The sequence below is a fragment of the Beta vulgaris genome, chromosome 9 (genome assembly GCF_026745355.1).
Source record: "Beta vulgaris subsp. vulgaris cultivar EL10 chromosome 9, EL10.2, whole genome shotgun sequence".
Classification (NCBI taxonomy): Eukaryota; Viridiplantae; Streptophyta; class Magnoliopsida; order Caryophyllales; family Amaranthaceae; genus Beta; species Beta vulgaris.
Genome location: NC_079210.1, coordinates 5,120,734 through 5,143,048, shown reverse-complemented (window position 1 = coordinate 5,143,048; position 22,315 = coordinate 5,120,734). Strand labels below are relative to the sequence as shown.

Sequence of the window (22,315 nt, the reverse complement as noted above, 5' to 3'; positions counted from 1 at the left end):
GAAAGAAAATTGGAAGCTAGAATGAGCAAAAGAAAAACGTGAAGGAGGAAAGAAAGTTATGGGAGCCGGCTTGGGTAATTGTGAGGAGAGAGAAAATTTGTGTGGAAAAATAATTGGGTTTAAGGTATTTATAAGTAGGCTTTCCTTTTGAGCTTAGGAAAAGACAATTGAGTTTAAGTAAGTTTAATGATGAAAAGGATTGATGATTTAAAACTCCTAACATCAATAGAGATCCTTTTCCTAATCTACTAGAATTTGGGTTTCTCAAGCCCATTTAAACTTCTTTTCCAAATCCAATTAGTATTTCAAACATTTTTCAAAGCATGCCTTAACAAAAATATTTTAACTTCCTTAAATCCTTAAAATAATTTCTTTGACTTTCAAAATAGTCAACCTTCTTTAAATAAATAAATCATTTCAAACTAAATTATGTTTAAATATAAATATATAAATACTATAAATATATTATAAAATCCATAAAATTACGGGGGGATTACATTTCAACAAGAACGTGAAAGCAAAAACATTCAAGGTAGGTGAATGGGTCCTTAGAGAGGCATTCTGAAATACGAAAGAACTTAACACATGTAAGTTAGCACCAGCTTGTGAAGGACCATACCGCATTCATAAAGTAGTAGGCAACAACGACTATAGGCTGTGGACAAAGGAAGGTAAATACGTTCCACAAAGTTGGAACGCCGTCCATCTGAAACTTTATCATTTTTAGTCCTATGTTGAGAACAAAAGGGACGCCACCACATGTAAGTAACCGATAACTTAAAAAACATTTTTTCTTTTCTTGTCATTTTGTTCTCAACATGTTTCAATTCCTTCTTTTTTAAGCACCACTTTCTTAAGTAACATACTGACTTGAGCGTCAGAGGACCGTTAGTGAAGCCAACGTCCATCTCACCTTAGTGGCATGAAGACAAGTATGCAGAACAAGGAATCCTTGACAGCCAACGATGGACATTTTCAATCACACAGTTTACAATAACCTGACGTCGACACGCCGGATAATGACGGTAGCCTACACTGGTGTGCCGAAATTTAACGACGTTCATATGAACACAAGAGGACTACCATAAAACAAGGAACACACATCTTAAGGAGTCATCACTACAACGTACAATAAGCTAGGCATACTTAATTGGATGTGGCAATTTCGCCTTTGATGACAATTAATGCTGCAAATGGCTCCCAACATTAAAGTTACGTACTCACATACATACACACAAACAACTACATTGACAAAACACACACATAAGAAAGGCAAGTTAACACACAACAAAGAAACATAATATTGATATTTGCCGTTACAACAATAGTCAAGCAACACACAACTTAGAAATTAAATTGTTCCAAACAGGTGCCCTATTACCAACACAAACAAACAAAAGTAAACTGTTCAAACTGGTGATGCAACACAAAAACTAACACTGAAAACCAATTTATAATTTGTATCCGTGGCATCATTGTCCTCAACAACAGGGGCAGATTCAATAATCGCCGTTGTCTCAGCAGTGGCAGCAACGCCATCATGAAGGAGATTGGCGGCAGTCCCGTAAGTAGCGAGGAACTTATTAACGTCATTTTCTAGAGTCCACGACGTCGTCTTACCCTCCATGTACTGCTTTGCCAGCCTCACCTTGGTCCTCCAAGTGTAGAGGCTTGTAGCGCCGATGAGTTCCTCTTGTAACGACGTCACTCTGGCCTCCAGCTCAGCAGTGCGGGTGTCCAACGTGTCTTTCAGTGATGCTACCTCCGTAACCTTGATGCCCAACTCTTCTTGAAGTGACGTCACCTCACCAGTCTTAGTCTTTAACGCCTTCTCGCCTTTGATTGAGCAGTGATGGATCTCTCTAACTTCTCTCAGAGGGTCTTGCATTCCTTCTCTAGCATTATGGCAGAGCTGCGAATGGCTAGAGAGTTTTGGATGGCCTATGGAAGAAAATGGAAAAAAAATTAGTAGTAGAGAGACAAGGGCAAGATTATCATTGTTTATTCGGCGTCCTTTCTAACATCTCAGCCTTTATTAGAGCGACCACAGGGGACTTGCTCTTATTTGACTTGGTGTTGTCTGATGACGACATGCAAGTATGAGTATGGGTCAAAATTATGGAGAAGTCAATGGCGTTCAATTTAAACAAGCAAAGTACCTGAAGCCATTAAAGGAAAAGTATTGTCAGTGGGTTTGTCGGGGTCTTGTGGGTGGTCGTCAGTGTCAGCAGGTACCAAATTGAAGTTGGCTTTGAACACCTGCTCCTCAATTGAGTAAGTATTCAGAAGATGATTGACCTTAGTACGGGAGTAGTCGTTGTCCTCTAACGACAATGGCAAAACCTCTGCAAAGCACCACGAAATTAGACCATATCAAATTCACAAGCCAACATAAATTCACAAAAAGGTAAGAATTATACCTTCGGCCTTCCAGCCGTCGCACACATACTCCTTCCCTAAGTACGGTTTGTCCATAAACACATACTTCTTCTTCCACCCTATGTCCTTTGCCCCTGTATTATCCACAAGCGATAGACGCCTAGACCTTAGAAATAAGGTGTACCTCATATTTTCAACCTTTTTCACCTCATACACATCCAATAAATCAACCAACCCAAAATCCATGTTCATGCCTGTTTATGCTAAAATTTATCGCTTACGACGAAATTAAAGTTGTGGGACGTGTTAACCAGATTATGTTAAAGACAATGCAACAAAAGATTGTAAAGGGTATCAAAGGATATGAACACACAAAAATGGTGACGCGGAAAACTCCAATGAAGATGGGTAAAAAACCGCGGGTGGTTGAAGATCCACCAAACTAAAATAGTTTACTGTCTTTCTTTGTGACTTGATAGTCGTTACAGGAATGCTAAGTTCTCTCTAGCGTTTTTCCAATAATGTTGCGTAAAAAATTCGTCTAAGACCTCCCCCTCTCTTTTATATGCCTTCTTCTTTTTCCCTGGCTTTTTCAACGAATACCGAAATAAATCTACTAATTATTACATTTATTCTTATGCTTAAATCACGGTGATCTCCTTCACTTATGCTCCAACGTCTTGACTCACGCTCCTCAACGGCTGAATTTATGGCTTGTTATACTCCTTCCTTATTTAGTCGAACCGTTACTCTTTAATGCCTCAGCTCTAATCTCACGTCCTCTACTGCGTCTTCGGGTCTTAATTACTTCGTCACTATGCCACATGGCATCATGTCATCAAGTCATCGCGTCGTTGCGTGAATGTCATCCTGTCAAAAAATTCAGCCATAACAGTTTGCCCCCAATTGTTGAAATCGGGGTGACACAAAACCCATGAGACAATTGTAAAAAATTTCTTAAATTAAAAGAAACTCTGTCAAAATCATTAGGAAATCAAAAAATCATAAGATAAGTCTTGCTTTTGTCAGTTTATAGAAAAAATTTCCAAGGGGACACAAGGAAGGAAAGGAGATCCGTTTGAGCGGTTTATTTTTGGTAGTTCAAGAGTCTCCAACTGCAAAAGGTAGTTTTTGTTTTTTAAATTGTCGTTTTAATTATAATCGTTGGCCCAATTATCATGATTACTTCTAGTTGGCATAAATAACTAAGGCGGTTTTAAATAACTCAATCCTCACTTCCAATTTCATCAAATCTTTCTCTCTTTAAGTAAGGCAACTTCCTTAACTTCCATTATTCTCTCCGCCGGAAAAATCGATCGTTTGTCACCAGGTAATTTCATACTTTTTCGTTTTTCCCTTTAATTCGTTCTACTACTTCTACTGTTTTCATGGCACCTAGTAGACGTAGCATTAGGACCTTTGTAAAGAACCAAGAAAAATCAAAAGGGAAAGAGAAAGCTATAGATCCGAGGGTAGAAAATGAGGATGAACTGTCAACGATGTCTGAGGAAGACCTTTTAAGGTTCTTAGACTTAGGGAATTTGCCCGAAAGCACTGTCATTAGGAATGCTGAGTCTGACGAACCACCAGAATTATGTCCTCACAAATGGGTAGTGCTCTATGAATACCCTTTCAAGATAGGTCTTAGACTTCCCTTCACCCCTCTGGCAAGGGATCTGATGCAAATTTACCAAATCAGTCCTGGGAAAATTATGCCCCAAGTTTGGAGGATTCTTATAGTGTCATCGACAGGGTGACAACGTCATGGGAAGAGGCCTTCACCCTTCACGACCTACTGTTGCACTACGAAATTAGGGTTAAAGCAAAAAATAGGATAGCCCTACATGCAAAAGCGAGGTTAGAACCTCTGGTCGGGGGAATTCAATCAAATGACAAGGGTTGGAAGAACAGATTTGTTTTTGTGAAGAGGTCGTCGCTAGGGGAAGCCGGGACGTCTTTGGTTGGCGGCTGGAATACCGAAGGTGTGTTTAATTTCAGTCTTTTTAAGTTCGTACTGCGTCGTTAACACTACTCTTACATCGTTTTTACTGCGGGTCTTAACCCTAAACTACTTTCGCATCGCGACAAGTCTCAGAGTCTTTGTGACAAGTTTTTGAAGGTGCCGGAGGAAGATAGGCAGTTCAGAAGGATTTTATTTGCTTCTCAAGACAGTTGTTCATCTATGGCATCTGGTTAGTCTATCTGTCTTTTATTTTTAAGTAGGACTTTCCGAGGAAGAACCTCGTGTTACTAACTCTAGTACTCTTGAACAGGTTCATCACAGTCACGTCCTAGGGGGAGCTTGGATGGTCAGGCGCTAGCTGAGATGCTGTGCAAACGTAAGAGGGAGTCCTCTGCTGACGTGGCATCCCTGTCGTCAGCGTCAACAAAGAAGGACACAGCAGTCGTCGTCCATTTGGACGATGAACATGACGTCGCGTCTAAGACGCGCAAAACTGATTTCCTGGCCCCTCCAGACAAGAGCGGGCCTTCCTACTCTATGACCGTCCCTAACGACTTCATGTCGTTGGAGAGGTCCATATGGCCCGAGGCTCACAGGTTCCTTTTTCCCAGCGCCATGGAGAGGATCAAGGACCATACTCTTCCTCGCATGATGTCAGACGGGCTAGAACTTCTATTTCAGGTATATACGCTTGTTTTTCCTTTGCGACACTAATATGCGATTTATAATAGTGACTTACGACTCTCCGAATGACACGCATCGTATCTTTTCTTTGCAGTCTTCTCAACATCTCCTGCTGGCTAAGAGGGAAATTTCATCTCTGCTAAAGGGTCATCTGACCATGAAGGAGAGAATGGAGAAGGCTGAAATGGACGCAAAGTCCAAAGACGCTGAAGTGGAGTCTTGCAAGAAGACTATGAAGGAGATGGGGGACACTCTGAAGAAGAATGGAGAGGAGCTGGAAGAGATCAGGCAGAAGGCGGCTAAGCTGGAAGATTCTTCGCGTGAGGAGATCAAGGCACTCCATGCGACCATTGACGCACAGAAGAACGAGCTGGCACTACTGCAAAAGGAGTGTTATGGCGACGCTTTTTAACCCATTTAGCGACGCCAAAAATCGTCGCTAAATTTGCTTGTGACGCTGTCTAAAAGCGTCGTGTCAATTGAGTCGGTAATTCGCGACACGTAAAAGCGTCGCCATTCTCGACGCTTAACATAGTTCCCAATTGTCTCGGCGCGTAAAAGCGTCTCCGTTCGCGATGACTTGCAGCACCCTGTTGCCTCTAAATCTGGACGCTTTTTGGCGTCGTTAAATAACAAACTAGAAACACCCTTCTCAATCCCCTTTTTCAGTATAAACAACAATGCAAGAGTAAAGTAAATAATATAATATATATAGTAATTTAGAATATAAAGTCAACAATGGAACTTGATGAGATTTCATAAAAATACTTGAACAATGTTATATTATCATAAAATAGTTCGTAATTAAAATCGCTAACACACTTACAAATCCTAATACTTCATAACTAATATGTTTTTAAAAATACCACAAAATTACAACACACTAAAATGTAGTTGTAGCCTTACAAAGCTAACTAATACTAAAATCTAGCAAAACAAATGACGGTAGCCAATTTGAAGCCTCAGGTAGTGTCCTCCTATTCTTGATCTGTTGGACCTTTATTATTTTCGAGTACCTTCAAAAGATGAAAAATAAGACCAAAATTATAATTAGCACATGATGCATCTTCATTATTTTCGAGTACCTTCAAAAGGAGATAAAAAAGACAAAAAAAATATAATCAGTAATGATAATATAAAAGTTTAGAGTTCGTCAAATCGAAAACTATATAATGCAGCTCATATTCTAAACTTAATGTTTCCATATCTGCAAAACCACAAAAGGGAAGTTCACAAGCTCACTGATAGAAGCAGAACATGCATGATACTCCTACTTATATGCAAACCTCACCGATGGATAATACTCAGAGGAACATTACTGCTCACTTGGTTTTGTATGACACAAGTACGGATTAGAATTCAGAGATCTCTGTTGTTAACATCATTCCGTTTAACATTCACAGGTCAGTCATTTTTGAAACTAGGAGATTTTCGGAAGAGTACCCAATCTAACAGATCAAAGGACAAACATATGAGAAGTGATAGCCAATCACGATAGAAAGTCGGAAACAATTGAAATTGTAGTACATAACAGAAACTTAATATGAAATGCATATACAGCGAGAAAAGAAAAACACCAAATGAAACAGTGGTAGATACAGACAAATGCACAAAAAGAATCGGCCTCATAAATGTAAATACTGCATGAAGATCATTTTAGGCATATACCTTTTGGATGACACGACAACCATACATCTGCAGGCTCAGTGGCAAGATCTCACCTGCAAGTGCCTTAGCTAGGTCCCTCCTCTGATCAGGGGTTCCATACTCAAAGAACTGCAATATATTGAAGGTAAAGTATTATATTGACGCATACAAACAAGCAAATTATCTTAGTGCAATGAAAAAAGGTAGCAACTCCTACCTTTTGAATAACATAATTTCCAAAAACATCCGTCATCAATTTGGAAGCATGAGGGAGAACTTCTTGAAACACAGATGCCTTGTCCTCAATGCTACAGTTTTCTAGTTTTTGTTGAATAAATCGACTCCCGTGTTGATCAACACTGAAAGAGGGGTACAAAATCACTTTTATCCTAAAAAAGGTGTTAAAATAATATTGAATCGAAAGATTGCATACTGCAATGAACTTGCCTAAATTCAACCACATGACCTCCAATATCAGATAACTCAAACCTTCTACCTTTACCAGATTTTAGCTCTTCAAGGAAGGAGTAAGGCTTTTGATAATTTAAGTTATCAAAACCTCTTTGACCTTGCCAACCAGTATAAAAACCTCTTTCATTCTCTAAGAACGCTGGAGCGTATCGACACCAGGTTCATAGTTTAGGACATAAGTTTAAAGTTCAGATAAGTAACCTGAGACACCTAGTCACATACAAAAAACTGTGAATCCAAAAAGGAAGGTCCCCATAGAAGGGTAATCCTGAGCCACTAGTGCTTCCTTTTAGATCCTAGGTGGCTAGATCACGGCCATTGACCAGAGAGTCTCCTTAAGTAAGCTAAATTTCCATATTCCTTCTGATAAAGAGCATCACGATTTCCAAAGCCACAAAAGTATTCAACACGAATTCAAATTCCTCTTCGAATAAGAAAAATCTAAAAAGGAAACGCATACATCATAACGAAGATTCTCCATGTCAACTTTGTTTAGCTAACGATGTTTAAAACATACCCAAAAACTCCCCAAAAAAATACAGGGGTGAACCTCAAAGCTCTGGCGATTTGCAAGAACAACTTTCCACTGGGCTTCCACCACTTATAGACCATTGACTGCAAAAGAAAGAATGTAGAGAATGCATTATTATAGACCACAAACGCAAGTTAAAGAATCATCTTTCTCAAAAAGCTTCGACTAAAATTTTCAACAGAGCACACAGTTAGTGAGCCTGCTAGCATAAACAATAGAAGAGTACCTGACCAAAGCTGAACACAGGAACCAAAGGACAACCCTTCTCCAAAGCCCAGGCGAACAAATCCTTTCCTATTTCTAAGAAAAATTACCTGCAACAGCAAAGATTAACCAAAACTAAGCATTAAGCTGCCACAGATACATAAACCATATGTCCATACATAGAGATCAAGGGAGTACAAAAGGGAAGAGGATATATGAAGGGCTCTAAACGTCATTTCTTTAAAAATGTAAAGCATATAAAAATACAGATGAAAGAAATCTGTATGAATGCTAGACGCACAAATACACAAGGCAATTCAAACAACCAGAACAGCAAAAAATGTGATGCAAGGAAACCACAAAAAGAAAACGTCTGTCCAATCTCATGGATTGGGCAAACAATCAAATCTCAGATAGAGAAAACAAGATAGCACAAGGATTTAAAAAAAAACACTACTTTCTACTATCAAATGTTGGTAATCTTACCCACTTAAAAAAGAGTGGACAAATAGTTCAATCTCTTTCTTTTTTATAATCTCCTAAACACAAGATCTTACCATTGGGACGTTCCTAAAATTTCAAGCGTAAAATGAGAAATGACATATTCCTGAATTTCCTTAATCAAGTGTTCAATTCCGTCAACAATAATTGATGGAAGGTTGAGGATAAATAATTCAGAGATAATTGAGTGAATTCAGATTGGAATCTTACATATTCAAGAAAAAAAAAAGAATTGTTCGCAACAAATTCAGAGTGAATTCGCAACAAACCTGATTTCGGTTGATTCACAACAATCCTCAGCCAACTGAAGATGATTATTCGCAACAATCCTTGGCCTACTGAACACGATTATTGAAATCTCATAGATTTCAGTTGCAAATTGATTGTTTTCGCGCAGTTGAGATTGATGAGAGGTAAGATATAAAGAATTCAATGGAATAAGTCGAAGATGCAGAACCAACAAAGGACAAGGATTACAGAGAGACGACGAGATTACCTGAGAATTCACACGCCGGCGGTGAGGAATTGAGAAGAATCCGGCCAGCGTGATAGGGTTTGATGTTAGGAGTGGATCGAGTACTGGGGAGTGGGGATTTATTAGCAGCGGTTTTTGAAGCCCATATAGGCACGTGTGTTGCACAAATGATTTTTGGGCGCGAAAATGCGTTGTCAAACTTCTCGATGCTTTTAAGCGTTGAGATGGGGCGGAAGTTTTGGAACCCACCCAACGCCTATACTGTGGCGTCGAGCAATAAGCGTCGTGATAACACTCCTTTTGTAGTAGTGTGGACATGCTCGAGGCTGAAGTGACAACTAGGGTCAGGGCTAAGCTGATGCACCCGTTTCTGATGAAGAGGACGGCGTCGTGGATGCCACAGAAGGACATCGACCTATTCCTCAAGTACATGGGGTCCATGAAGGATTTGATGGACGAAGAGGACTTGGCTGCGATGGCGAACTCTTCATCAAAGGTTGATGAAAACGCCTCGTCTTGTGCTGGGTTCATAGCGTCAGACGTGCCACCTGACCCTGAAACTGAGAAGGAAGCTCTAGCCACTGTCTTACCAGCTGTTGCGTTAGAGAAGGAAGCCGAAGAGGTCCCTGCCGTTTAAATTTTAGGCCCTTTATATCATCCCCCTCTTATCCAAACATTAATCAAACTTTTGTTAAAGGTCACTTGAAAGAGTGACCGTTTGTACTATACTTTTGGGTCACCCACGGGGGTGGCCATAACCATTTATCGTTTTAAACTTTTTGGGTCACCTACGGGGGTGACCATGACGTTGATACTTTTTCATTTTGGCAAAATTGATCTTATGTCTTTGTTTTATATCGCATGTATGTGTTCCGGCCGTTATTATGACGTTCTTAGATGATGGTTGGGCGCTCAGTAAGCCATCGTTAGTCGTTCAGACGTAATATTTGGACTTAGTAAAAGCCATCATTGGTCGTTCAGACGTATCGTTTGGACTAAACGACTTTATAATAAATATAGGAGATACATAAAAACTTACATGTGTTTGTCAAAGAGATAGACGAGATGTCGTCAGCAATTGTAGCCTTAAAATGACTATGCCCCTGTGATAACGTCGGGTAAGGCAATAGTGGACTAGAACACTTTTACATGGTGGCAAAATGCAAATCTGCCTGATGCCTTGTGAAAATCGTTGGGACGTTAATAATTTGGACGGGAACAATTTGCCTGCAACTCAACAAGTACCCAGTGAGAGAACACTATGGTCGCTAACAACCAGCGACACAGATATAATAGCATTTCCATCTATCTATATCTCTATGTATATATATATATTTTCTCTCTTTTTTTAAACTAAGAAAACAAAGCTTATCACTTAGCTTTAAAAGTAGTATCGTTTGAGGTGTGTGGCATTCCAGCTACGTGGCACGGAGGTTCCGTCACGTCGGACCAATTGGTAGGCTCCATAGCCTACCACTTTACTAATTTGATATGGTCCTTCCCACTTCTGACCTAGCTTACCAACGTTAGCCTCTTGTGTGTTCTGGAATACTTTCCTTAGGACCCAGTCTCCTTCGACGAAGGATTTGGCTTGGACATTTTTGTTGAAGCTCCTCGCTACTATTTGCTGCTGGGCCGCCATGCGTACCAATGCTGCATCGGGCAACTCCTCAATGGTATCTAAGTCGTTTATCAATTCGTCGCGGTTTGGTCGGTCTGTCGCTAGGCTGCACCTCGCAGTTGGGACGCTCGCCTCCGAAGGCAGGACACCCTCACAACCATAGACTAGTGAGAACGGTGTTTGTCCAGTCGCAGTGCGAGGTGTCGTGCGATTTGCCCATAGGATGGAAGGCAACGCCTCAGCCCATTCACCTTTCTTGGCCGTGAGTCGCTTCTTCAAGGAGTCAATGATCGTCTTGTTGCTGGACTCAGCTTGTCCATTGGCTTGCGGGTATCTTGGTGTTGATGTTAGCAACGCTATGCCCCATTCATCACAGGAACGTTTTGTCTCGTTGCTAATGAACTGCGACCCATTGTCGCATACTATCTCGGACGTACGGAACACCGAATCCGCAAATGATGTTAGTGTATAAAAAAGAAATCACTTCCTTATCGCGTACCGGTTGAAAAGAACCTGCTTCAATCCACTTAGAGAAGTAGTCAGTTAGTGCCAACATAAAGACCTTCTGACCTGGGGTTGGAGGTAATTTGCCAACCATGTCCATACCCCATTTCATGAAAGGCCAAGGTGTTAGAGTAGGATGCAAAGGTTCACAGGGTTTGTGCGTCATACTTGCATGTTGTTGACAACTATCGCACTTGGCGACGTGCCTTATTGCGTCCTTCCTTATTGTTGGCCAATAATAGCCCATGCGCAATACCCTATTGGATAAGCTGCATCCTCCTGAGTGATTTCCACAAGTGCCTTCATGCATGTTCTTCAAGACTTGCCCCCACTGATCCTTCTCCAAACAGCGCAAGTAGGGGACCACAGCGGACCTTTTGAACAGTACTCCTTGAATGAGTATGTATCGCGACGCCTTGAATCGAATTCTGCGTGCTTCCGCCTTATCTGTTGGGAGTACATCGTTAGCAAGGAAATCATAAAATGGTATTTTCCAACTGACACTTACTTCCTCGGCATCAGGGTCGCTCTCAGGTGCGAGATTATCGATGTTACTAACAACCCCATGGTTGTCTCGAAGCTGTTTGGCCGTCGCTGTGACAGCGTCCCCGATGCTCTTAGTGATAGCAGGGCTTGTCAAATGAACAATAGCGACGGACGTAAATGAGACGTCCCTTAAAGAAGATCCGAGATTGGCCAATGCGTCTGCTTGCGTATTCTTGTCCCTAGGTATCTGCAAAATGTCAAATGAATTAAACACTTTACTTTTACGTTGAGCTATTTTTAAATACATAGCCATTTCAGAGTCTTTTGCTGCGAATTCGCCTTTGACTTGGCTGACTATAAACAGTGAATCACTGAAGACTTTCAATGCTTTTGCTCCCATGTCCTCTGCTAACGTCATTCCAGCTATGAGTGCCTCGTACTCGGCTTCGTTATTCGTCGCTCTAAACTCACAGCAAATGGCTCGTACTATCTTGCCCCCTTGTGGTGACTTTAACACAATGCTTAGACCTGCACCACGAAAATTAGAAGATCCGTCAACAAACAACATCCAGAAGTTGTCGTTCACTTGATTAATCCGTGCGACTTCGTCGTCCGCAAGCTTTTCTAGCTCCGGGCTAAAGTCTGCCACAAAATCTGCCGAAGCTTGTGACTTGATAGCGGTTCTTGGATGAAACTGGATATCGTACGCGCTGAGTGCTATTGCCCACTTGCTCATGCGACCTGTCAATTCTGGGTGTCGCAAGACAGACTTGATAGGATAATTAGTCATAACGACAACAGTATGTGTTTCGAAATAGTGCCTAAGCTTTTTAACAACTACGACAATGGCTAAAATTAGCTTTTCTAATGAAGAATACCTGGTCTCCGCGTCTAGCAGAGACTTACTGACATAGTAGATTAGTAGCTGCTGGCTCTGCTTCCCGCGTCTGAACAACGCTGATGGACACGTTACTTACCGCGAGATAGAGCTGCAACGTTTCCCCGATATTTGGTTTTGACAATAATGGCGGCGACGCTAAGTAGCTTTTAAGTTTTTGCAGCGCGTCTTCATGTTGCTGCGTCCACTCGAAGCCCTTATTCTTTCTCAGGACGTCATAAAATAGGTGACATTTCTTAGATGACCGGGATATGAAACGATTCAACGCGGCCACACGACCGGTCAACTTTTGTACTTCCTTGACGCTCCGTGGAGATTGAATATTGGTGATGGCCTTTATTTGGTCTGGGCTAGCTTCGATTCCTCGTTGTGTAACGACGTATCCTAAGAACTTTCCTGCAGACACTCCAAATGTGCACTTAGTAGGATTCAATTTCATGCCATACCTTCGTAGGACGTCAAAAGCCTCTGACAGGTGCTGAATGTGATGATCTGCTCGTTTGGACTTGACGAGCATATCGTCTATGTACACTTCCATAGTGTCGCCCAGTTGATCTTTAAACATTTGGTTAACTAGTCGCTGATATGTTGCACCTGCATTTTTCAAACCAGAAGGCATGACCTTATAACAATATATACCTTTATCAGTAACAAATGCGGTTTTTCCTGGTCGTCCGGATGGATCAATATTTGGTTGTATCCGGAATATGCGTCCATGAACGTTAAAACCTCGTGACCTGCCGTCGCATCGACCATTGCATCTATATGAGGGAGCGGGAATGGATCCTTGGGACATGCTTTGTTCAAATCTGTGAAGTCGATGCAGACTCTCCACTTCCCATTCTTTTTGCTGACCACCACGACATTGGCTAACCAATCTGGATACTTCACCTCGCGGATCTTTCCGGTGTCGATCAACTTTTGAACCTCGTCGTTGATTGATTCCTTTCAGGCGCAAATTTGCGTCTTTTCTGCTTTACATGCTTGTGAGCGGGGACGACGTTGAGCTTATGCGTAATGACGTCAGGGGCTTATTCCTGTCATATCTTCATGGGACCAAGCAAAACAATCTTGGTTAGCTTTCAAAAAATCAACTAATTGACCTCGTATTTCTGGCGACAATGTTGCTCCGATTCGAACGACGCGATCGGGGATGGATGTATCGAGCATTACTTCATCCATGTCCTGCTCGCTGGGCGCGTCGGGCGCTGACCCATCCTTTAACTACTAGATAGACGCTTTTGGTGGTTTGAGCGACGAACTGTAGCATTCTCTTGCATACTTCTGTTCGCCCTTTATTTCTTGGACGCCCCACTTGGTAGGAAACTTCAGTGATTGATGATAGGTTGAAGGGACGGGCTTCATCTTGTGTATTCATAGGGTGCCGAGAATGATATTATACGCTGATGGGCAATCCACAACGTTGAGTCTGGTTGGCAAGTTGAGGCCTTTGGCTAGCGTTGGCAGCGTGATCTGTCCGGCAGTATGTTGAGCCTCTCCACTGAAACCTACCAAAACAGTTGATTTTTTAGTAATATCTTTATTGCATAAACCCATACCTTCGAGGGCGCTTTTGAATATGATGTTGGCAGAGTTGCCCCCATCGACTAACACTCGCTTTAACAAGCAGTTGCTGACGGTCAGGGATATGACTAATCCATCGTGATGCTCCACGTCACAGACGTCGTTGTCGTCAAAGGTTATTGCCATTGCTTCGAGCTTGCGTTCCTTGGCTGACCTACATGATTTGTAAACAGCGGACGAGGGGGTGACGCAGGTGGGTCAGACTGCGCGGTATTCCTACCGAAGGACGCTTGACCTTTCTCGCTCAAGAGGTCTTTAAGATGCCCCTTATTAAGCATGAACACGACCTCTCGTCGCAACGCAATACACTCCTCCGTCTTATGGACATGGTCGTGATGGAACTGGCACCACTTTGTTTGATCTTTTTGCGCTTCCGGTCGGTCGCTCTTTTTTGGCCAACGAACTGGTGCTCCGATTTTGGACAAAGCATTCACGACACCTCCGGCATCGACGGGAAATCCGTAGGATTCTAGAGCAGGGAAGGCTGGCGACTCCGTCCTCGCGCCGTTACCTGTATTTTCGACAACATAAGTAACATTTTTTACCTAGTTTGAACGACTATAAGGGTGGCTACGCCAGTTGTTCTTCTTAGGGACGAAGACCTTCCGATCGGCAGGGGTCTCTGGTGCGCGCCGAGTGGATATGGTGTTGAGGATGGCATCATCTTCTTCCAACCTCATCTGTGCTAACGCTTGCGACTTGACTTCCTCAAACGTCTGGCACGGATACTTCGTCAGACGGTTGTACAGCTTTGATCGCAAGATTAATCCTTTCCTGAAACATTCAATAGCAGTCTTAGTATCAAGATCTTTAATGCTAATCATCTCTTTGTTAAAGCGATTATAATAATCGCAAACGGATTCTTTGGGTCCTTGAACGATGCCATATAGATCGCTAGTCTGTTTTTCCAGGCTGCGACTGCCTTCGAACTTCTCATAGAACTTATTGACTAGGGTGGAAAAATTGTCAATGCTTCCTGGCCTGAGAGGTCCGAGCCACTTCAGAGCGGGACCAGTGAGCGTGGCTCCAAAAGACTTGCACATGCAGGCTTCTACCAAATGCCAGGGGATTGACGCTTGCCACATCCGTTGCTTGTATTGCGCGACGTGCTAGCCTGGATCGGTTGAACCATCATGACTAGCAGCTAGGGTAGGCAGGTTGAGCTTCTTGGGGAGCACGGCCCTTGAGATCCTATCGCTGAAGGGCGATTCTGCATAGCCGTCGGGATGCTCCACGATGCCTGGTGTTGGGGCTCCAGGGAGCTGGGACATGAGCTTCATCAAGCGCTTATTTTGCTTTTCGATTTGAGCCATGCGCTTTGTCATAAGATTCGCTTCTCCTTCGCCTTGGTCGTTCTCTTCATTGTTCAAGGGCTTTTCATCTTCGGGCTCTTCGTCATTTTCAGGCTCTTCATCATCCTCTAGGGTAATTCGAGCTTTTACTCGTATAGGTAACCCGGTTTTCTCTAGAAAGTCGTCTAGTTCTTCCTCTAAAAAGGTATTAGGGACACTAGGGCCTCCAATTACAAACGACGTTGATGATAATTACTTCGCCGCTAGTTTCAGAGGGCTTGGGGGACTTATTAGCTTTCCTAATTTTAGTGGCATTTTTGGGAGCCATGGAAAAGGGGCGAGAATTTGAAAGATAAGGGAACAAGAAGATGAAGATTAATTACCTGATTATTCGCTGGAGGGAAGACGAAGAAGATAGTTGGAGTAGGTCGTGGTTTTTCAGGAAAGAGAAAGTGCTTTGTGAAAAGTTTGAAGTGCCAAGAGAGAGAAAATGGGAGTTGACATGTGTTTTAATAGGAAAGTCGTGTGCCAGTGGGGAATTAATGGCGGTTCTTAGGCCAAGTAATTGTTGCAGTATCCCAATGCAGTTGAGAAACAACATCAATTAGGGGCAATTGTTGGTCCCCGTTGTTTACAAAGTGGCGGGAATTTGCAAGTTCGAATTTAAAAAGGGGAGATAAGGAGCTTGAGTTATCTTGAACGTGTGATATGCATGTTGGGCCCACATCTTCCACTTTGAGGGAATAAAGGGGAATCAGTTACAAAGAGGCGTGAGGTGTCCTACTTTCAAGGGGGATTTGTCAACGGCTACAAGGGTTATATTGAGTGTATATACATGTATTTTGTAACCTAATTTATATTCTTTCTCTAGCTGCTATTATTCTGAGTACTCTTTTTTTATTTGAGGGGTACTCTGAGTACTCTTAAGCTACAATATTCCCCTCTTTTTTTTGCAAAACTACTGTGACAATCATTGTTCAAGTGCTTGTATTAACGGCGACATCTTTATAGTGGATTGGTGATCAAGAGTATCACCCGCGGTTTTTCCCATTACTTGGGTTTTTCGCATTATTGTTTGTCTTTCTATTCTTTATTTAACTTGTTGCTTAAAGTTGTTTATTTCTTATTGTTCTTAATTAGTACATTGCTCTTGTTGTTGACTCCCCAATACCTTTTGTGTACTTGGTACAAAATTGGCATAAACAACAATTACGTTAGAATTTGCAATACTCTTCTATAATAAATGATGAATTGATGATGGGTTAATTTAATTTATTTTGGGACTATTCTTGATAATTGCATTCATCAACGCCAATAGATGATGATTGATGGGGGTTATAATTATATACAAAACTGTATAAAAATCAAATGAATAGGTTTCTTCTACAAAGTTACTAGTTTTCTAATATGATATTTTTCTACTTTCATGTAGTTTGTTAGCTATACAAGTGGATACTTTATAGATTATTGTAATTGACATGGTAATCAAATACGGGAGACATATGTTTTTAGTATTGTGTGGACGTGGTCCACAATAATATTATTGTGGAACAAAGCCACTAATTTAAGATAGTGACCTTTTTTTCCATATAGTAACCCTTTAAAATTGGAAACTAATAATCACACATTTGACACTTCTTCTAAAAACAATCCCACCTCTTCGTAATCTGGAAACAATTCCACCTTTACCCTCCCTCCATCTTCTCAAAATGAGCCTTTTACCGGTTTGTGAACTTGTTAACTTATTTTAAAAGGTAACTTGCCACGTGTCACCTTCTGATTGTTTTTTAAAAAAATGAAATTTATACCCTTGCCTCTTCCCTCCCCTGCCGGAGCCCCCATCCTCTTGCCTCTTCCTCGAATCCCCCATCCCCTTCCCTCCCCTGCCGCATGCCGAGACCCCATCCCCTTCCCTCCCATGCGATTCCCTCCCCTTGCCCTTCCCCCTTCCACCCTCTCCTTGCCAGAGCCCCCATCCCCTTGCCTCTTCCTCGATTCCCTCCCCTTCCCAATAGCCTCCCTTTTCCCTGAATAGTGGTGTGGGTTTTGGTTCGAGGTGGTGAGTGTCGGGGTGTGAGGTGGGGTTTCTGTCTGATGGGGTGGGGTTTTGTCCTAAGGGGGTGGCAATGAAGGTGGGGGTGGGGTTCCAGGTTCAGTTCAGGTGGTGGCCATGGGGGGGAGGGGGTTTCACTTAGGGTGGCGTTTAGGGATCGGGTTGGCCAGGGTTCCGGTTTAGTGGTGGTGGGATGGGTTTCCTCTTCAGTGGTGGTGGGGCAGGGTTTCCTCTTCAGCGGTGGTCGGCTGAGAGGGGGTGGCTTTCCTAATATAGTCACTCTTTCTCACATTAGTTTATCATTATAAAATTTTCAATTTGTAACATACTAAGCTTTTTTTCACTTTACAATATATATCTACTCATTATTTATATCTATTTTTTTTTATATAGTGACCATTTTTTTTCATATATAACATGAAATAGCAATAGGTCCATACTAATTTAGTGTGGATCAAGTTCATATAAGTTTTTAACTTGCAACAATGCCTGATAATGCTCGCTTAAGTGTGTCTGTACTTTGGTCTCGCTAGGCAAACATTGATTATTAGAGTTGTGTAGTGGAAACAACTATAATCTTGTTTAAAAAGGTATCCTCCCTCGAAGACCTTCAAGACTTGGTATTGGTAAGATTGTGCTGGTGGATCCAAGCTTTGAATGAAGATTTTCCATACTCTTCCTCAGAAGTTCTTTGAAACCCAGCTTGCCTCAAATGATTGAAGCCTTGCTCGTCTTTATATGCCTCCGTCATCAGTGCCCCTCAAATGTAGTCTCCTCCTTTGGCCAACAAACTTAAATGGAATGTCGACGCATCATTTGACCCCCGACTAGATAAATAAGATAATGCTGCAGTGGGTGGTACGGTGTTCTTCGTAATGAAATTGGTCACTTCATTTGCCTCCTTTCCTGTCCCATTCCTAGATTGGAATTGAATTCGACTGAGATATATGCCATATTCAGAGCGATCAAAATCTCTCCAAGCAACGTTTGAATTAAGCACCGTTATCTCACCTCAGTTTTGGACTCTGCAAATGCGGTTTGTTGGTGTAACCAAGATTATGCGGGTCCTTGGAATCTCAATTTCATGCTCAACTTTATTCGAAATGCTATAAAATCTTGGCTCCCATTGTCCATTATCCACCGAACTCGAGGCTCAAATCAGTGGCGGAGCCAGCTGGGGGGACATGGGGACAGATGTCCCCCCACTTTAAAAAAATAATTTCTTAAAAAAAAAAAAAAAAAAAAAAAATTGAAAAAAAAATCACGCTGCAGTCAGAGGGACGCGTGAAATTTTTGAAAGCAAAAAAAAGAAGCGCTTAAGAAATAAGAGGAGAGAGAGAGACTGGGTCATTGAGGAAGAAAATAACACGCTGCAGTCAGAGGAAACCTCGCCGGTGTACCGACTGTCGACCGGACTCCGGAGAAGGCGGAGATTGCCGACGCGAAGAAGTGAAGAGTTGAAGACTCGAACTATCGATTATCGAACAGCAGAAGAAGGCCAAGAACTCAAGAAGCGATTCAAGCGAATTGCGAACTCTCGCCGGAGATTCACGCACCGAACGACCGACGCACGGCCACCCATCGCTGACTCAGCGACTCGCCGGTCTCCGACTCCCGATTCACGCACGGCCAAGCAAGCATAAATCAGTTTGTAAGTTTTCTTAAAATCTTAACTAACCCTAAACCCTAAGTTTTAGTTTTAGTTTTTTTTTTAAGGTAATACTTTAAATTTACAATTTACATTATTTGGTTGTGAATTACTTGATTGATTTGTTGATTGTAAAATGTTAATTTGTGATTGTGGAATGTGGATTTTGGTTTGATTGTTTGAAGAGGAATACTTTGATTAGTTTGATATGTAATTGATTAAGGTTTATCAATTTAATAGGAAATGTCAAGTGATTGTGATTCACATCCACCTAATTCTAACAAGTCCAAGGCTCCGCCACTGCCTCAAATGGTGTGACAGACTCCCTTGCAAAACAAGGCTTGAGGGGAATGGATGCATTTCTTGCTTGGTGTTAAGGGGCTTGGTCTGCTCCTTTGCTAAATGGCCATTTTCAAGCTCTTGCTTTTCATGCTCTCTTAAGTACTGTTCACTAAAATGTTTCTGATTGATACTTATGTTTTGATCTTTGGAGTAGCAATAAAACCAATAACGAATTATCACAAAAAAAATACTTGAGGCTTTTATAGTCTTACATGTGTTCGAGAAGTAATATTACATTGTATAAAATACCTTAGAAATTAGGTATCTATATGCAAATATATAATTCTTAACTAATGCCTCGGACACCCGTTAATAATAATTAACTAGTTATTAGGCCTCGTCTATGTCCCGGGTAAGAAAAAATTTTCATTTATTAATATAATACTTTATGATAATAACACTAAATAGTAAATACAACTTATATGTACTTGAGGTCTCAGGATCAAACCCTATACTATGCAATTTCTTAATTTATATATTATACATATATAGATTACATGAACTAAAACTCTCTAGGGAGAGTGTCACGTGGCACAATTTCTTGTTTTCGTACGCCTTTTAATATATTTGTATAGATTAGGTAACTATATAAAATTGATAATTCTTATTTAACCCCCTTGGGCGTCCGTTAGCAGGCTCGAAAAAAATATTAAACACAATTCAATATGTAAACTTGTCAATTGGCACACAAAATATCATATTACATAGGAAATTTGAAATACATAGTTATTCCACATCCTGAAAGTTTTATACATCCAAATATAAATAAAGAAAATAGGTTAGAGCGAGAGAGTGAGATCCGGGTAAGATGGGACTGTGAAAGTGCGACTAGGATAAAGTATTAAGGGTTTTATTTGACGGAAAGAGTTTCTTATATCAGTTATATATTTAATATATATTTATTTTAATTTTTTAAAAATAAAAATATATTTTAGTTTGTGCGGCAGCGCGTGTATATAGGTTGGATCTGGGTAAGGTATGGGTATTTGAGAAGTAGACCTTTATCCTATCCTTAGCGATAGTATCAAGACCTATACTCCTTATACATAGAGTTCAAAAAATTAAGACACATACTCTTAAATTAGAGTAGGATGGAGAAGGGTCTGCTAGAATCCTGAATCCATTGCAATCTCTAAATATAAGGTACCACATATCCATTTAACGGGTAAATTATCCATTGAATCTTCTGAAAGAAGTGATTAGGGCATGTAATTGATGTAATAATTGTTTCATATGGGATGATTGCTGCATCACACTCACATGTATTTGGGAGTGATGATTTATCTATTGCTAGGAGTATCATCATTAAAAGACATGCAAAATGATTTAAAATCATTTTAATCTACTAATGTTGGTGACTAATTAATTACTACACTATTATCAAGTGGATATGATTATAGAAGTATTATTTTGCGTCTTGTTATGCGCAAATTGTGTGGATTTCATGAAATGTACTTGAGGATAAATATGGTCCCCTCATAAGTAGCTTCCACAGTTACACCCCCACGCCCCCACCCCATCCTCTCCTTTTCAGCTAAAAAACGGATATTTAAGGATCTTAAAATAAATGTTAAGCTAGTTGGAAGGCCAAATCTGTCACACATGGCTGACAAAAAACACTTTGTATCTTGTTTTTGTTTCCTTTGTTTGGGATTTTTTCTAGTATTAGTATTTGTTAAATATGACTTGAAATCTTGTGAATGGCATAAGGCTAACTTTGAATGCACATATCTCTCAATATATAAATGATTTTGATGTGATTCAAATTGGAGGTGATAGCTTGTTCAAAGAGCTTTCCAACGATAGGTCATATGCCCAATTTCGATGAGAAACGAGAAAGTTATGAATGTTTTACGAAAAACTGACGAAGCTGTTTCGTCCCGGGCCCGACCGGGCGGATTTCGCCCGACCGGTCGGGCGGTGCGCAGTTTTGAACGCTGAACGCGTTTTTCGATATATTTTTCGTTTTAAGTTATCTTTTAGGGTTTGTACGGGTTCCTTATGATTATAAAAGGGCTCTTAGTGTTCATCATTATTAACACAACTTATGAAACACTTTTAGCCTCTAGATTTAGGACTCTTGTATTATTCTCTCTGATTTTCTCCATTATAGTGAAGAAGCTCTAATCCCCCACCTGTGAATGTAGGTCAACTTTGACTGAACCACGTAAATCCTTGTGTTCTTTGTTTGTTCATCTTTATTATTTTCTCACCTTCATTATTTCATTGATTTTCTGTTCCGCATTAATCAAACTACAACACATCCGTTATAACAAACTGGTATCAAGAGCTTGGTTGTTTTAAGATCTTAAGTGTTTATAGAAAAAGTTTGATTTTTTCATTATGTCAATGAAATACAATATTGAGAAATTTGATAGGCAAGTAAATTTTGGCCTATGGCAATTAAAGATGAAAGCCATCCTGGTTCAAAGTGGTTGTTACAAGGCTTTGGTAGGTGCATCCAAAAAGCCTTCGGATATGACGGATGATCAGTGGGAGGATATGGATTTGAAGGCACTCTCAGCAATTCATTTAAGTCTATCTAATGAAGTTCTGAGAGAGGTTGCCAAAGAGACGACTGCTGCGAGTTTGTGGTTGAAGTTGGAGTCACTTTATATGACAAAATCTGTGACCAACCGTCTACTACTAAAATCTAGACTTCATGATCTCAGTCTAGAAGAAGGTAAACCGCTTGAGTCTCATTTAGATGAATTCTTCTCTATAATTATGGATTTGCAAAATATCGATGTTGAGATCGATGATGAGGATATGGCTATTAGGTTGTTGTGTTCTTTACCACTTCGTATAAGCACTTTCGAGATACCTTATTATATGGTAAAGATGATTTGAGTTTGCAGGATGTTAAGGAGGCCTTAACTCAGAGAGATTTAATTGACAATAAATTAGTTAATAATCTAATAATTCTGCTAACACAAATGCTTTTGCTGCTCATGGTGGAAAGAATTCTGGAAAAATCTGTAACTATTGTCATGTTAAGGGTCATATTAAATCTGAGTGTTGGAAATTAAAG

At 40.8% G+C, this 22,315-nt stretch overlaps 1 protein-coding gene across 1 annotated transcript; it reads right to left on the bottom strand.

Annotated features, from left to right (window-relative positions):
• Positions 1 to 6,345: 6,345 nt before the first annotated feature.
• Positions 6,346 to 7,757, bottom strand: LOC130590029 (pumilio homolog 6, chloroplastic-like). The gene is made up of 3 exons (XM_057391902.1): positions 7,662 to 7,757; positions 6,891 to 7,032; positions 6,346 to 6,802 (listed from the first exon to the last, which is right to left on the bottom strand). Exons 1-3 carry the CDS (start codon positions 7,754 to 7,756, stop codon positions 6,683 to 6,685), a joined length of 357 nt encoding a protein of 118 aa, XP_057247885.1. The 5' UTR covers position 7,757; the 3' UTR covers positions 6,346 to 6,682.
• Between the last annotated feature and the right edge of the window lie 14,558 nt (positions 7,758 to 22,315).